This window comes from Nerophis ophidion, linkage group LG21, assembly GCF_033978795.1.
Source record: "Nerophis ophidion isolate RoL-2023_Sa linkage group LG21, RoL_Noph_v1.0, whole genome shotgun sequence".
Lineage (NCBI taxonomy): Eukaryota > Metazoa > Chordata > Actinopteri > Syngnathiformes > Syngnathidae > Nerophis > Nerophis ophidion.
The window spans coordinates 29,185,629-29,201,079 of record NC_084631.1 but is presented as its reverse complement, the minus strand read 5'-3'; the positions used below and the strand labels follow the sequence as shown (position 1 = coordinate 29,201,079).

General features: G+C 39.6%; 2 protein-coding genes across 6 annotated transcripts in view; one reads left to right on the top strand and one right to left on the bottom strand.

Annotated features, from left to right (window-relative positions):
- The window catches only part of tax1bp1a (Tax1 (human T-cell leukemia virus type I) binding protein 1a), a 58,609-nt gene extending 45,376 nt beyond the window's left edge, over positions 1 to 13,233 (bottom strand). For 2 of the 4 annotated variants that reach the window (XM_061882455.1, XM_061882456.1), the window contains exons 1-2: positions 13,091 to 13,233; positions 6,527 to 6,741 (exon numbers count right to left, since the gene is read on the bottom strand). In XM_061882455.1, the coding sequence (XP_061738439.1) occupies positions 6,527 to 6,715 (189 nt within the window). In that variant the 5' untranslated portion in view covers positions 6,716 to 6,741; positions 13,091 to 13,233. Of the gene's footprint in view, positions 1 to 6,526; positions 6,742 to 13,090 lie in introns of those variants that run through there. The other 2 variants (XM_061882457.1, XM_061882458.1) reach the window with 2 other exon arrangements.
- A 231-nt stretch (positions 13,234 to 13,464) lies between these two features.
- The window catches only part of hibadha (3-hydroxyisobutyrate dehydrogenase a), a 99,510-nt gene continuing 97,523 nt past the window's right edge, over positions 13,465 to 15,451 (top strand). For both annotated transcript variants that reach the window (XM_061882453.1, XM_061882454.1), the window contains exon 1: positions 13,465 to 13,615. In XM_061882453.1, coding sequence (XP_061738437.1) covers positions 13,546 to 13,615 — 70 coding nt within the window. In that variant the 5' untranslated portion in view covers positions 13,465 to 13,545. The remainder of the gene's footprint in view (positions 13,616 to 15,451) is intronic.

Genomic DNA, 15,451 nt, shown 5'->3' with positions numbered 1-15,451 from the left:
TTTTTTCTGTGATGCTGAAATTAAACTTAATACAGCGTTGGAAAGCTGTACTGTTAATGCTCAGTGTAATATTTGGAAAATGACAATACAAGAATACTAAGGAACGAATGCTATGGAGGGTCAAATGGGACAGAATTAAATTAACACACCTTTGAATAATTATTTAAATGTGTCATTAAGAAAAATGTATAATTGAATAAATACAGGTTTTATCAAACGGGATATTAATACATTTAATGCAATATTGCACTATTCAAAAAAACGATGTAATCATCCATCCATCCTTTTTTCTACCGCTTATCCCTTTGATAATTATTCAATTCAAAAATGTATTAATAATTTTACAAAGTAATTAATTATTTCACAATTTAATTATGAAGAGTATGTGGAGACCACGTTTTTATTATTATTTTTATTATTATATATGCTATGATTCTCCGTCATTTATTTCTTTTTTAAATGTTATTATTTTTTAATATATAACAATCACTGTAAATATTGTTTCTTTCTAAAAAAAATAAATAAATAAGAAGAAGAAGACAAGATATTGCACAATTTTTACAAATTCACTTCCCCTGTGCTATGGAACCCTTGTACAGTACTAGTTGATATCTTAGTCTGATAGTGAGAAAACAACCCAAACAGCTGTAAAAAATTCCTCTACTTTAACTGCTACATACTCTGGTTTAGCAGGTCTTGCTTCCATTACTCCGGGAGGTCTATAAATATCGACCACAAATCCCGAAAAAGTACGAGCATATCCCACTGAGCCGCCATGTTTGAAAGACTTCCAAAAGTTCCAGGATTCAGACCACAGCATATTGAAGTACCATAGATCAGTGTTATCCCCGCCCACTAGCTTCAACGGTGTGTTTGACCATGAAACTGCCACACAGATTTATTAAATAATGAAATCATTCATTAAATAAAATGTGAAATAAATGATCAAATTGTTAAATGTGCATGTTCTACCAGTGTGTGGGTGTTTTTTTTCCATCTTTCTCCTACATTCCAAACAATATGCATGTTAGGTGATTTAAAGAGTAGTCTAAATCAGTGGTCCCCAAATTTTTTGCCGGGTTCTATATTACATTATATTACAAAACCCAAAACCAGTGAAATTGGAACGTTGTGTAAATTGAAAATAAAAACAGAATACAATGATTTGCAAATCCTTTTAAACTTATATTCAATTGAATAGACAGCAAAGACAAGATACTTAACGTTCAACTGGTAAACTTTAGTTTTTTTTGTAAATATTTGCTCATTTGAAATTTGATGCCTGCAACAAGTTTAAAAAAGCTGGCAAAGTGGCAAAAAAGACTGAGAACTTTTTTGGAACGTCCCACAGGTGAACAGGTTAATTGGGAACAGGTGGGTGCCATGATTGGGTATAAACGCAGATTCCATGAAATGCTCAGTCATTCACAAACAAGGATGGGGCGAGGGTCACCACTTTGTGAAAAAATGTGTGAGCAAATCGTCCAACAGCTAATGAACAACATTTGTCAACGAGCTATCGCAACGAATATAAGGATTTCACCATCTATGGTCTGTAATATCTTTAAAAGTTTCAGAGAATCTGGAAAAAAATTTTCACGTAAGCGGCAAGCCCGAAAACCAATATTGAATGCCCATGACCTTTGATCCCTCATGCGGTACTGCATCAAAAACCGACATCAGAGTGTAAAGGATATCACCACATATGCTCAGGAACACTTCAGAAAACCATAGTCAGTAACTACAGTTTGTCGCTACATCTCATAAGTTCAATTTAAAACTCTACTATGCACACCCAGAAATGCTGCCGGCTTAGCTGGGCCCGAGATCCTCTAAAATGGACAGATGCAAAATGTAAAATAGTTCTGTGGTCGGATGATTCCACATTTCAAATTGTTTTTGGAAACTGTGGACGTCGTGTCCTCCGGACCAAAGAGGAAAAGAGCCATCCGAACGGACTGTTATACGCACAAAGTTCAAAATACAGTATCTGTGATGGTATGGGAGTGTATTAGTGCACAAAGCATGGGTAATTTATACATCTGTGAAGGCCCCATTAATGCTGAAAGGTACATACAGGTTTTGGAGCAACATATGTTGCTATCCAAGCAATGTCTTTTTCATGGATGCCCCTGCTTATTTCAGCAAGACAATGCCAAGCCACTTTCTGCACATGTTACAACACCGTGGCTTCAGAGTAAGAGTGCAGTTACTAGACTGGCCTGCCTGTAGTCCCGACCTGTCTCCCATTGAAAATGTGTGGCGCAATATGAACCGTAAAATACCACATCGGAGACCCCGGACTCTTGAAGAACTTAAGCTGTACATCAAGCAAGAATGAAAAATAATTCCACTTGAAAAGCTTAAAAAATTGGTCTCCTCAGTTCCCAAACGTTCACTGAGTGTTGTTAAAAAAAAGGTAATGTAACACAGTGGTAAAAATTCCCCTGTGCCAACATTTTTGCAATGTGTTGCTGCCATTAAATTCTAAATTAAAGATTATTTGCAAAAAAAAAAAAAAAATTGTTTCTCAGTTCCAACATTAAGTATCTTGTCCTTACAGTGTATTCAATTGAATATAAGTTGAAAAGGATCTGCAAATCATTGTAATCGGTTTTTATTTACTGAGGGATCGAAGGTCACGATCGTTCAATGTTTGTTTCCGGCCATGCCGCTTACTTGAAGTGGTTTCTCCAGATTCTCCGAACCTTTTGATGATATTATGGACCATAGATGTTGAAATCCCTAAATGTATTGCAATTGCACTTTGAGAAACGTTGTTCTTAAACTGTTTGACTATTTGCTCACGCAGTTTTGGTCAAAGCGGTGTACCTCGCACCATCCTTTCTTGTGAAAGACTGAGTATTTTTTGGGAAGCTGTTTTTATACCCAATCATGGCAGCCACCTGTTCCCAATTAGCCTGCACACCTGAAGGATGTTCCGAATAAGTGTTTGATGAGCATTCCTCAACTTTATCAGTATTTATTGCCACCTTTCCCAACTTCTTTGTCACGTGTTGCTGGCATCAAATTCTAAAGTTAAGGATTATTTGCAAAAAAAAATGTTTATCAGTTTGAACATCAAATATATTTGTCTTTGTAGCATATTCAACTGCATATGGGTTGAAAATGATTTGCAAATCATTCTATTCCGTTTATATTTACATCTAACACAATTATATATATATATATATATATATATATACACACATATATATACATATATTCAAACTATTAGAATATTTAATTGTGATTAATCGCATTTTGTTCATTATTAACTCAAAATCAATCACAATATACACAGATTATTTAAATTTTTCATCATTAGTAAGTGCACCCGAGACAGATAATTGTCAGGTTTTAATATCATGACTAAACAATTAGTTTAAATTAATTGCGTTTTCAAATATTATGCTTTTTAAAAAAGCATACACAAAACGGGCATTAACACACCTTTAATGGCAATTAAAAAAAGTATCTAAAGTGCGATGGTGTCTTGCCAAGTTTTCTAAATTGTAGGAATACAGCATTTTTATTCTTGCTGTCGGAGCACTTGCATTCAAAGAAGCACCTACATTCCAATGTTTAGATACCTTAGACAGCATTTTCACGCATTAATAACGCAAAATGTGGATTGTTACAATTAATGATTTGATTGTCAAATATGTTTGGTAATGTAATCTGTGATATTTCTATTTGAATAAATGCTTGTGATATTCTGTATATTACGTGTTGTACAAGTTAAAGGTTTTCATATTGCTTAACATTCTGTATAAACCAGAACATGTTATAGAAAAATGTACACAATGCAGAGGTGGGACCAAGTCATTGTTTTGCAAGTCACAAGTAAGTGAGTCAAGTCCCAAGTCAAGACAGGCAAGTCCCGAGTCAAGTCCAAAGTCAAGACTGGAAAGTCTCAAGTCAAGTCCCAAGTCCTGCATTTTGAGTTTCGAGTCATTTCAAGTTCTTTTAACGACAGACTAATATATTCACACAGATTGTGTATGCTTTTAAAACGCTGTATGTATTTATTATAAAAAAAATTGTGCTGACATTGCATTTCATAATAGCACTATTAACCAGTTATTTTAAACATTTAACTAATTCCTTTACAGAATGAACACATTTGAAAAAAACAACAGCAACTGTACTTATTTGCACAAAGGTGTTAACATTGTATTTCCATGGCATACTGCATTGTAACTAGTTCCACAGCAGTTTCTATCCTGTCCTTACCTTATCTCATTGATCTCATCTCATACTGTATGTGTGTTGATGTGTGCGTAAACATGAAAAACATAACAAATACATGAAAATAACAAGGAACAGAATTGTACTTTGTAGATTTCACGGCCCTATGGAATATGTACATTTTATAGTATACATTTTAACTGACCTTTATTTGACTATGTTTGTCTTTTTGTAGGTGGCTAAAATATGCGGTGCTGCTGACCACCGTCTAAAGTTACGTTACTGTGTGTGATACATTGACTAACGCAACATTATGTGTAGGTACCTCATACAATCCTGCTTTAAAAAAATCACTTGACAAAAAGTATCAATAAGGTAGCTAACTGCAGTGGACGCAACAGATTGTCGTGTTTGCAATGACGTTATAACCATAGACATATTATAAGTAGACACAGCATTGGCTGCTGTGAAGTGAGCAATTTGGCCGCTATCTTGAAGTGGTGATGAGGAGCCGGCAAGCAGCCTAAACTGACAGTTGACAGGTAGCAAAAATAGATGCTGGGCTGGTGTTCAGCGTTTTCCTGCTCAAATGAGCGAACTGTTGAAAATAGGAATTGGGGGATTACTTTTCTCAAGTAAGATTTAACATAAACGTGGTTGTATTTTGTGAAAAGAATATTACCACAGAGTTGAAAGGGAGCAAAGATCTTTAATTTGTATGTGAAAATCACAAAGAAATCTTCTGGGGGAGGATGACGCCCCTACAGGTATTTGGTTTACAAATTTTCAGCCCCACCTAAAACAAAATTCACCAGCCGCCACTGATTATGATGCATTCTCATTTTAGGCAAAGTATAAGACAATAGCTTCTTAACAGTATAATTGTAACCAGGAATAAGTCTTCAAGTAACAATATTCAAATACTAACATTGTTGGGTAAGACAGAATTTGCTTTTATTCTGAATCCAGTGAAACAGATTTGTGGTTTAGCTGATATAAAGACTTTCAGGTGTTTATATATGTTTATGTTTAAGTATTTGGCAGACGCTTTTATCCAAAGTAACATACTGAAAAATACATATAAAACAATCACTGTAAACATGATCATTTAAGGGAAGAATGTAATACAAAATATTCATACAAAGTGTCAAGAGAGAATAAACTCTCTGCTGTTCCATCAACAGAGATACAGTCTATAAGATATATAGATATCTAATGTATTCATACATTGTTTATGTAGGATATATACATGTATATATAACCTAATCATATTGATTCTTCGACTTAAAAATAGAAGATAGTTTTTTTACCCCCTTTTTTGGATTATTATTCCCAGTTTTGATTTTAGACTTCTGGTCACTTATAGGATATAAGAATATTCTATTACTGTTATGCAAACTATGAACACGCCAAAAAATGTGTCCTTTATCATATTTACACGTATGACAAAAAAGCGCGTGAATATCAGTGGTATTCAGTGAGGTAAAATGAATTAGATGCGCTGAGTTCATTGCTCCAGCCAAATGAATTGCACTGAGTCTCCAAGATGGCGGCCCCGCGTCACGTCAGCGCCAGTGGTCAGTAGTTGTCGATGCTGCGTACCCTTATAAGATGTCTATGGTTATAACGTTAGCAGTGAGTTTACAGCCTCACTGATTTAACTAAACAGCAAACAAAAGTTACGTTACTCAGTCAATAAACGTTAACTTACATTCAAAACTTACCCTTCTTTGTGCATCTTCAAATGTTGAACGAAGTTGGAAGTTGTTGCGTCTGTCTGTAATCTTCGAACGAACCGCATGCTTTGCATACTGGAATTCGTTTTTTTGTTGACCAAGTCGTAGTTTTAATACCCGAACGAAACAATTTTTGGCATCATTTTTCCTCACTGGCGTGTTGTTTGAGAGCTGTTCTTCGTTGGTTTTCATGCAATTTGATTGGCTGAATGCTGAGTGACAAAAATAACGTGGATGTAATTTGATTGGCTGTTGTACTGACAGGTAGCGCACACACTGTCACCGCACACACGCTGACAGACACAGACAGATATGGAGCACTCCTGAATAACTTTTTAATCGTTGAGTTTTGGGGAAAGTAGCAAGTCATGTCAAGTCAAAAGGCTCAAGTCCAAGTCAAGTCACAAGTCATTGATGTTGAAGTCTAAGTCGAGTTGTAAGCCTTTTTACATTTTGTCAGGTCGAGTCCAAAGTCATCAAATTCATGACTCGAGTCTGACTCAAGTCCAAGTCATGTGACTCGAGTCCACACCTCTGACACAATGCTTCAGTTAGCAATGTATTGTGTAGCAAACAAAATCATGGAGGTTGTGGTTTACCTTAAAGATGCCCACCCAGTCTTTTGGGTGAGGGGTGATGTGAGAGGTGAGAGTGTAGCGACACTCCAGGGGCGCCTGAGGCAGGAAACTTTTGCCAACATTCTGGAAGATGACGTGGGCAAAGTTGGACGTTTCCATAATACCGACGCTACTGCCAGGTGAGGAATCCACCACCTGGAACGAGGACATTGTATCCTGGGGGTCACTTCATTCATCTGTGAGGGAGATACAACACCATGTCGGACAATTTGATAAGGATTTAGGATTAATACAGATGGGATTGTAGCTGAGATAGGCGCCAGCGCCCCCCGTGACCCCAAAAGGGAATAAGCGGTAGGAAATGGATGGATGGATGGGAGTATCAATCAATCAATGTTTATTTATATAGCCCCAAATCACAAATGTCTCAAAGGACTGCACAAATCATTACGACTACAACATCCTCGGAAGAACCCACAAAAGGGCAAGGAAAACTCACACCCAGTGGGCAGGGAGAATTCACATTCAGTGGGACGCCAGTGACAATGCTGACTATGAGAAACCTTGGAGAGGACCTCAGATGTGGGCAACCCCCCCCCCTCTAGTATACTAACCAACAGTTGTGGTCAAAAGTTTACATACACTTGTAAAGAACATGTCATGGCTGTGTTGAGTTTCCAATAATTTCTACTACTCTTGTTTTTTTTTGTGATAGAGTTATTGGAGCACATACTTGGAGCACGACCTTCTGGAGGAAATTTCTGTGGTCAGATGAAACAAAAATTGAGCAATTTGGCCACACTACCCAGCAATATATTTGGAGGAGGAAAGGTGAGGCCTTTAATCACAGGAACACCATCCCTACCGTCAAGCATGCTCTGGGCCTGTTTTGCTGCGAATGGAACTGGTGTTTTACAGAGAGTAAATGTGACAATGAAAAAGGAGGATTACCTCCAAATACTTCAGGACAACCTAAAATCATCAGCTCGGAGGTTGAGTCTTGGGCGCAGTTGGGTGTTCCAACAGGACAATGACCCCCAAACACATGTCAAAAGGATTTAGCTGCAGGATTAGGTCTCTGCATTTTGCAGATGATGTGGTCCTGATGGCTTCATCTGGCCAGGATCTTCAGCTCTCACTGGACTGGTTGGCAGCAGAGTGTGAAGCGACTGGGATGAGAATCGGCACCTCCAAGTGCTAGTCCATGGTTCTCGCCAGGAAAAGGGTGGAGTGCCATCTCCGGGTTGGGGAGGAGACCTTGCCCCAAGTGGAGGAGTTCAAGTACCTCGGAGTCTTGTTCACGAGTGAGGAGTGGATCTTGAGATCAACAGGCGGATCGATAGGGCGTCTTCAGTAATGCAGACGCTGTATCGATCCATTGTGGTGAAGAAGGTGCCGAGCCGGAAGTCAAAGCTCTCAATTTACCGATCGATCCCCGTTCCCATCCTCATCTATGGTCATGAGCTTTGGGTTATGACCGAAAGTAAAAGATCACGGGTACAAGCGAGCGAAATGAGTTTCATCTGCCGGGTGGCGGGGTTCTCCCTTAGAGATAGGGTGAGAAGCTCTGTCATCCTGGGGGAGCTCAAAGTAAAGCTGCTGCTCCTCCACATCGAAAGGAGCCAGACGAGGTGGTTATGGCAACTGGTCAGGATGCCACCTGAACGCTTCCCTAGGGAGGTGTTTAGGGCACGTCCAATCGGTTGGAGGCCACGGGGAAGACCCAGGACACGTTGGGAAGACTATGTCTCCCTGCTGGCCTGGGAACGCCTCAGGATCCCCCGGGAAGAGCTAGACTGAGTGGCCGGGGAGAAGAAAGTCTGGGTTTCCCTGCTTAGGCTGCTGCCCCCGCGACCTAACCTCGGATAAGCGGAAGATGGATGGATGGATTTGGTCACATTTTCAGTAGACCCATAATAAAATTCATAAAATAACCAAACTTCTTGAATGCTTTTTGTGACCAAGTACAAACCCCGTTTTAATATGAGTTGGGAAATTGTGTTAGATGTAAATATAAACGGAATACTATGATTTGCAAATCATTTTCAACCCATATTCAGTTGAATATGCTACAAAGACAACATATTTGATGTTCAAACTGATAAACTTTTTTTTTTTTTTGCTAATAATCATTAACTTTAGAATTTGATGCCAGCAACAAGAGACAAAGAAGTTGGGAAAGGTGGCAATAAATACTGATAAAGTTGAGGAATGCTCATAAAACACTTATTTGGAACATCCCACAGGTGTGCAGGCTAATTGGGAACAGGTGGGTGCCATGCTTGGGTATAAAAGCAGTTTCCATGAAATAATAAGTAATTCACAAACAAGGATGGGGCGAGGGTCACCAATTTGTAAACAAATTGTCGAACAGTTTTAAAACAACATTTCTCAACGAGCTATTGCAAGGAATTTAGGGATTTTACCGTCTATGGTCCGTAAAATCATCAAAAGGTTCAGAGAATCTGCAGAAATCACTTGCACATAAGCGATGATATCACGGACATTTGATCCCTCAGGCGGTACTGCATCAAAAACCGACATCTGTGTGTAAAGGATATCACCACATGGGCTCAGGAACACTTCATAAAATATTTTTCAGTAACTACAGTTGGTTGCTACATCTGTAAGTGCAAGTTAAAACTCTGCTATGCAAAGCAAAACCCATTTATCAACAACATCAAGGAACGTCGCTGGCTTTGCTGGGCCCGAGATCATCTAAGATGGACTGATGCAAAGTGGAGAAGTGTTCTGTGGTCTGACAAGTCCACATTTCGAATCATATTTGAAAACTGTGGATGTGGTGTCCTCCGGAACAAAGAGGAAAATAACCATCCAGATTGATATAGGCGCAAAGCCAGCATCTGTGATGGTATGGGAGTGTATTAGTGCCCAAGGCATGGGTAACTTACACATCTGTGAAGGCACCATTAATGCTGAATGGTCCATACAGGTTTTGGAGCAACATATGTTGTCATCCAAGCAACGTTATCATGGACGCCCCTGCTTATTTCAGCAAGACAATGCCAAGCCACGTGTTACAACAGCGTGGTTTCGTAGTAAAAGAGTGCGGGTACTTTCCTGGCCCGCCTGCAGTCCAGACCAGTCTCCCATCGAAAATGTGCGGCGCATTATGAAGCGGAAAATACGACAGCGGAGACCCCGGACTGTTGAATGACTAAAGCTCTAGATAAAACAGGGATGAGAAAGAATTCCGCTTTCAAAGCTTCAACAATTAGTTTCCTTAGTTCCCAAACATTTATTGAGTCTTGTTAAAAGAAAAGGTGATGTAACACAGTGATGAACATGCCCTTTTCCAACTACTTTGGCATATGTTACAGCCATGAAATTCTAAGTTAATTATCATTTGCAAAAAAAATTAAGTTTATGAGTTGGAACATCCAATATCTTGTCTTTGTAGTGCATTCAACTGAATATGAGTTGAAAAGGATTCGCAAATCATTGTATTCCGTTTATATTTATACCTAACACAATTTCCCAACTCATATGGAAACGGGGTTTGTATGTACTCCTATCACTCTATCACAAAAAATAAAACAGTTGTAGAAATTATTGGAAACTCAAGACAGCGATGACATTATGTTCCTTACAAGTGTTTGTCAACTTTTGACCACGACTGTATGTGAGACTTTGTATAAACATTATACAGCCTGGAAGAAAAGGTCATTTATTGAATCGTCTAACTAAGCCTTTGCTGGATATCAAAGTCTGTGTGACTTTAAAGGCCTACTGAAACCCACTACTACCCACCACACTGATAATATTTCATCATTGATGTATAAACTAACATTGCAACACATGCCAATACGGCCTTTTTAGTTTATTAAATTGCAATTTTAAATTTCCCGGGAGTTTTTTCTTGAAAACGTCGCGTAACGATGACGTGTACGCTTGACGTCACGGGCTGTTAGGAAATATGAGCGCTGCGCACACACAGCTAAAAGTCGTCTGCTTTAACCGCATAATTACACAGTATTTTGGAGATCTGTGTTGCTGAATCCTTTGCAATTTGTTCAATTAATATTGGAGAAGTCAAAGTAGAAAGATGGAGTTGGGAAGCTTTAGCCTTTAGCCACACAAAAGACACGGTTGATTCCTTGTTTAGAATTCACAGAGGTGAAACTTTACTATGGATCACAGCGAACATGGATCCCAACCGAATGTCAACAAGCAGATTTCGGTGAGAAAATTGTGGTAAAAAGTCGCTTCTTACCGGAGATCAGCTGAGCTTGTGCCGCCCATAAAGCTGCTGTTGACTTCCCTGAGACACTGCGCGTCAACAAACCCGTGGACACACACCTCCGACTATCAGATACTGTTAAACTCACTAAAACACTAGCAACACAACAGAAAGATAAGGGATTTCCCAGAATTATCCTAGTAAATGTGTCTAAAAACATCTGAATCCGTCCCAACGCAATTGCGTTTTTTTTTTTTGTAACTTTTTTTTTCCTAGTCCGTCGCTATCAATATCCTCAAACACGAATCTTTCATCCTTGCTCAAATTATTGGGGAAATTGTCATTTTCTCGGTCCGAATAGCTGTTTTTGTTGGAGGCTCCCATTAAAAACAATGTCAAGATGGGAGGAGCCAGCAACATGTGACATCATCGTCTGCGAATTCCGGTAGAGGCAGGGCTTTTCTGTTAGCAAGCAAAAGTTGCGAACTTTATCGTGGACGTTCTCTACTAAATCCTTTCAGCAAAAATACGGCAATATCGCAAAATGATCAAGTATGACACATAGAATGGACCTGCTATCCCCGTTTAAATAAGAAAATCTCATTTCAGTAGGCCTTTAACTTTAAAAAAACGCCTTGCTAAAACAACCTACCCAGCCCATCCTCATTATTGCACATATGGTCGCTGGCACATGTGCGCAGAGCCCCAGCCAGCTCTACAACAATATATTAAACAAGACAGTAATGTAGTTACTGTCTTATTAAAGGCCTACTGAAATGAGATTTTCTTATTTAAACGGGGATAGCAGGTCCATTCTATGTGTCATACTTGATCATTTCGCGATATTGCCATATTTTTGCTGAAAGGATTTAGTAGAGAACATCCACGAAAAAGTTCGCAACTTTCGGTGCCAAGAGAAATGCCCTGCCTCTACTGGAAGTCGTAGACGATGAAGTCACATGTTTGATGGCTCATCACATATTCACATTGCTTTCAATGGGAGCCTCCAACAAAAATTGCTATTCGGACCGAGAAAACGACACTTTCCCCATTAATTTGAGCGAGGATGAAAGATTTGTGTTTGAGGATATTGATAGCGACGGACTAGAAAAAAACAAAACAAAAAAAAAACAAAGCGATTGCATTGGGACAGATTCCGATGCTTTTAGAGACATTTACTCGGTTAATTCTGGGAAATCCCTTATCTTTCTATTGTGTTGCTAGTGTTTTAGTGAGTTTAACAATACCTGATAGTTGGAAGGGTGTCTCCACGGGTGTCTTGACGCGCAGTGTCTCAGGGTAGTCGACGGCAGCTATGGACGGCACAAGCCCAGCTTTTCTCCGGTAAGAACTGACTTTTTAACCACAATTTTCTCACCGAAACCTGCTGGTTGACATGTGGTGGGGATCCAAGTTCTCTTGACCGCGCTCTGATCCATAGGAAAGTTTCACCTCCAGGAATTTTAAACAAGGAATCACTGTGTGTTTGTGTGGCTAAAGGCTAAAGCTTCCCAACTCCATCTTTCTACTGTGATTTCTCCAATATTAATTGAAGAAATTGCAAAAGATTCAGCAACACAGATGTCCAAAAAACTGTATAGTTATGCCGTTAAAGCAGACGACATTTAGCTGTGTGTGTGCGCAGCGCTCATACTTCCTAAAAACCTGTGACGCCTTGCGTACACGTCATCGTTACACGACGTTTCGAAGACGAAACTCCCGGGAAATTTAAAATTGTAATTTAGTAAACTAAAAAGGCCATATTGGCATGTGTTGCAATGTTAATATCTCATCGTTGATGTATAAACTATCAGACTGCGTGGTGGGTGGTCGTAGGTTTCAGTAGGCCTTTAAATATACTGTTGTAGAACTTCACGGTGGGAGAGGGGTTAGTGCGTCTGCCTCACAATACGATAGTCCTGCAGTCTTGGGTTCAATCCCAGGCTCGGGATCTTTCTGTGTGGAGTTTGCATGTTCTCCCCGGGTACTCGGGCTTCCTCCCACTTCTAAAGACATGCACCTGGGGATAGGTTGATTGGCAACACTAAATGGGCCTTAGTGTGTGAATGTGAGTGTGAATGTTGTCTGTCTATCTGTGTTGGCCCTGCGATGAGATAGCGACTTGTCCAGGGTGTACGTCGCCTTCCGCCCGATTGTAGCTGACCCCAAAAGGGTTTAAGCGGTAGAAATGGATGGAGTAATGTAGTTAGCAACAAAACGTCTGAGCCACCCTATATTAAGAGCTAAGCAGCTACAGAAGCCTCGAACAGGCCATGTTGTGTCAAGTCATTATTAGCTAGCTTAACACTGCCCTAGTTAGTTAGCAGACGGACTCAACCGATAAACACTGCTACTGTTAAATCGGCTTCAGAATAGCAAAATACCCATTTTTAGGACCTCCGGGATGGAAAAGAGACGAAATATCTTGAGGGCAGGTCGATGTGTTTGCCCCCCGTCCGCGTTGTTGTTGTGAAACGGCTGACGATGATGCGCCGCTTCCTGAAAGCAGAACCATTGACAACTTCCGGGATGAGGAGTCGCAGTCGTGATGCTGAGGGGAAAAGAAATATAAAACGAGGTCATTTTTTTATATAAATAAAAGGTGTGCGCTAACCTAATATATACTCAACAATTAATTTTTATTAATTATAATGTTTCCAAAAGGCGATTTAAAAAAGTACAAACACAGGATATCCCGCCTTTGCTTCATTCCTATTGGCTGAGAGAATCGTCCGTGTTTCTATAAGTGGTGGAGGTAACTGCCAATCAGGTCGGCTCTATTTGGCTGTACCGGCGTGCCAACTGTCACTGCGCCTGCCGAGGTCAAGGGGAGAGAAGCATGGCAGCGCTGTTCAGAGGGTGTCGTAATGCTTTGCTAAGGAGGAACAATCATGTTAGCCCTACCTTGGGTAAGGTATCCGTTTATGTTCCTCCTTTGTGTTTTCGTGTGCGTGGGTTGAGAGAATGCCCGCCATTATCACTCACCCCCCCCCCCCCAGTTTTGTTAGCTAATGCTAGCTGTGTTGGCACACTTGTCTCATTATTGACCACTGTGGCTGTCATTATACTATATGCCAGTTGTTCTCAACCTTTTCTCAGTGATGTACCCCCTGTGAACATTTTTTTTGATTCAAGTACCCCCTTAATCAGAGCAAAGCATATTTGGTTGCAAAAAAGAGATAAAGAAGTAAAATACAGCACTATGTCATCAGTTTCTGATCTATTAAATTGTATAACAGTGCAAAATATTGCTCATTTATAGTGGTCTTTTTTTTTTACTGTTTGGAGAAAAAAATATAAAAATAACTATAAACTTGTTGAAAAATAAAAAAAGTGGTTCAATTATAAATACATATTTCTACACATAGAAGTAATCATCAACTTAAAGGCCTACTGAAATTATATTTTCTTATTTGAACGGGGATTTCAGGTCCATTCTATGTGTCATACTTGATCATTTCGCGATAATGCCATATTTTTGCTGAAAGGATTTAGTAGAGAACATCCACGATAAAGTTTGCAACTTTTGGTGCTAACAGAAAAGCCCTGCGTTTACCGGAAGTCGCAGACGATGTGGGTGTGACGTCACGGGTTGTAGGGCTCCTCACATCCTCACATTGTTTACAATCATAGCCAGCAGCATCTAGAGCTATTCGGACTGAGAAAGCGACAATTTCCCAGTCAATTTGAGCGAGGATGAAAGATTTGTGGATGAGGAAATTTAGAGTGAAGGACTAGAAAGAAAAAAAGTTACAAAAAAAAAAGGCGAGGGCAGTGAAAGCGATTCAGATGTTGTTAGACACATTTACTACGATAATTCTGGAAAATCCCTTATCTGCCTATTGTGTTACTAGTCTTTTAGTGAGATTATAAAGTACCTGAAATGACGTCACATGTGGATGGCTCCTCACATCCTCACATTGTTTTTAATGGGAGCCTCCAACAAAAAGAGCTATTCGGAATGAGAAAATGACAATTTCCCCATTAATTTGAGCGGGGATGAAAGATTCGTGTTTGAGGATATTGATAACGACGGACTAGAAAAAAGAAAAAAAACAAGTAAAAAAAAAAAATGCGATTGCATTGGGACGGATTCAGTTGTTTTTAGACACATTTACAAGGATAATTCTGGGAAATCCCTTATCTTTCTATTGTGTTGCTAGTGTTTTAGTGAGTTTAACAGTACCTGATAGTCGGAGGTGTGTGTCCACGGGTGTGTTGACGCCAGTGTCTCAGGGAAGTCGACGGCATCTTTATGGACGGCACAAGCTCAGCTGATCTCCGGTAAAAAGCGACTTTTTACCAAAATCTTCTCACCGAATCCTGCACGTTGACATTCGGTCGGGATCCATGTTCGCTGTGATCCAGAGTAAAGTTTCACCTCCGGGAATTTTAAACAAGGGATCACCGTGTGTTTGTGTGGTGAAAGGCTAAAGCTCCCCAACTCCATCTTTGTACTTTGACTTCTCCAATATTAATTGAACAAATTGCAAAAGATTCAGCAACACAGATCTCCAAAGTACTGTGTAATTATGCGGTTATGCAGGCGACTTTTAGCCGTGTGTGTGCGCAGCGCTCATATTTCCTAAAAACCCGTGACGTCACGCGTACACGTCATCATTACGTAACATTTTCAAGAAGAAACTCCCGGGAAATTTAAAGTTGCTATTTAGTAAACTAAAAATGCCGTATTGGCATGTTTTGCAATGTTTATATTTCATCATTGATATATAAACTATCAGACT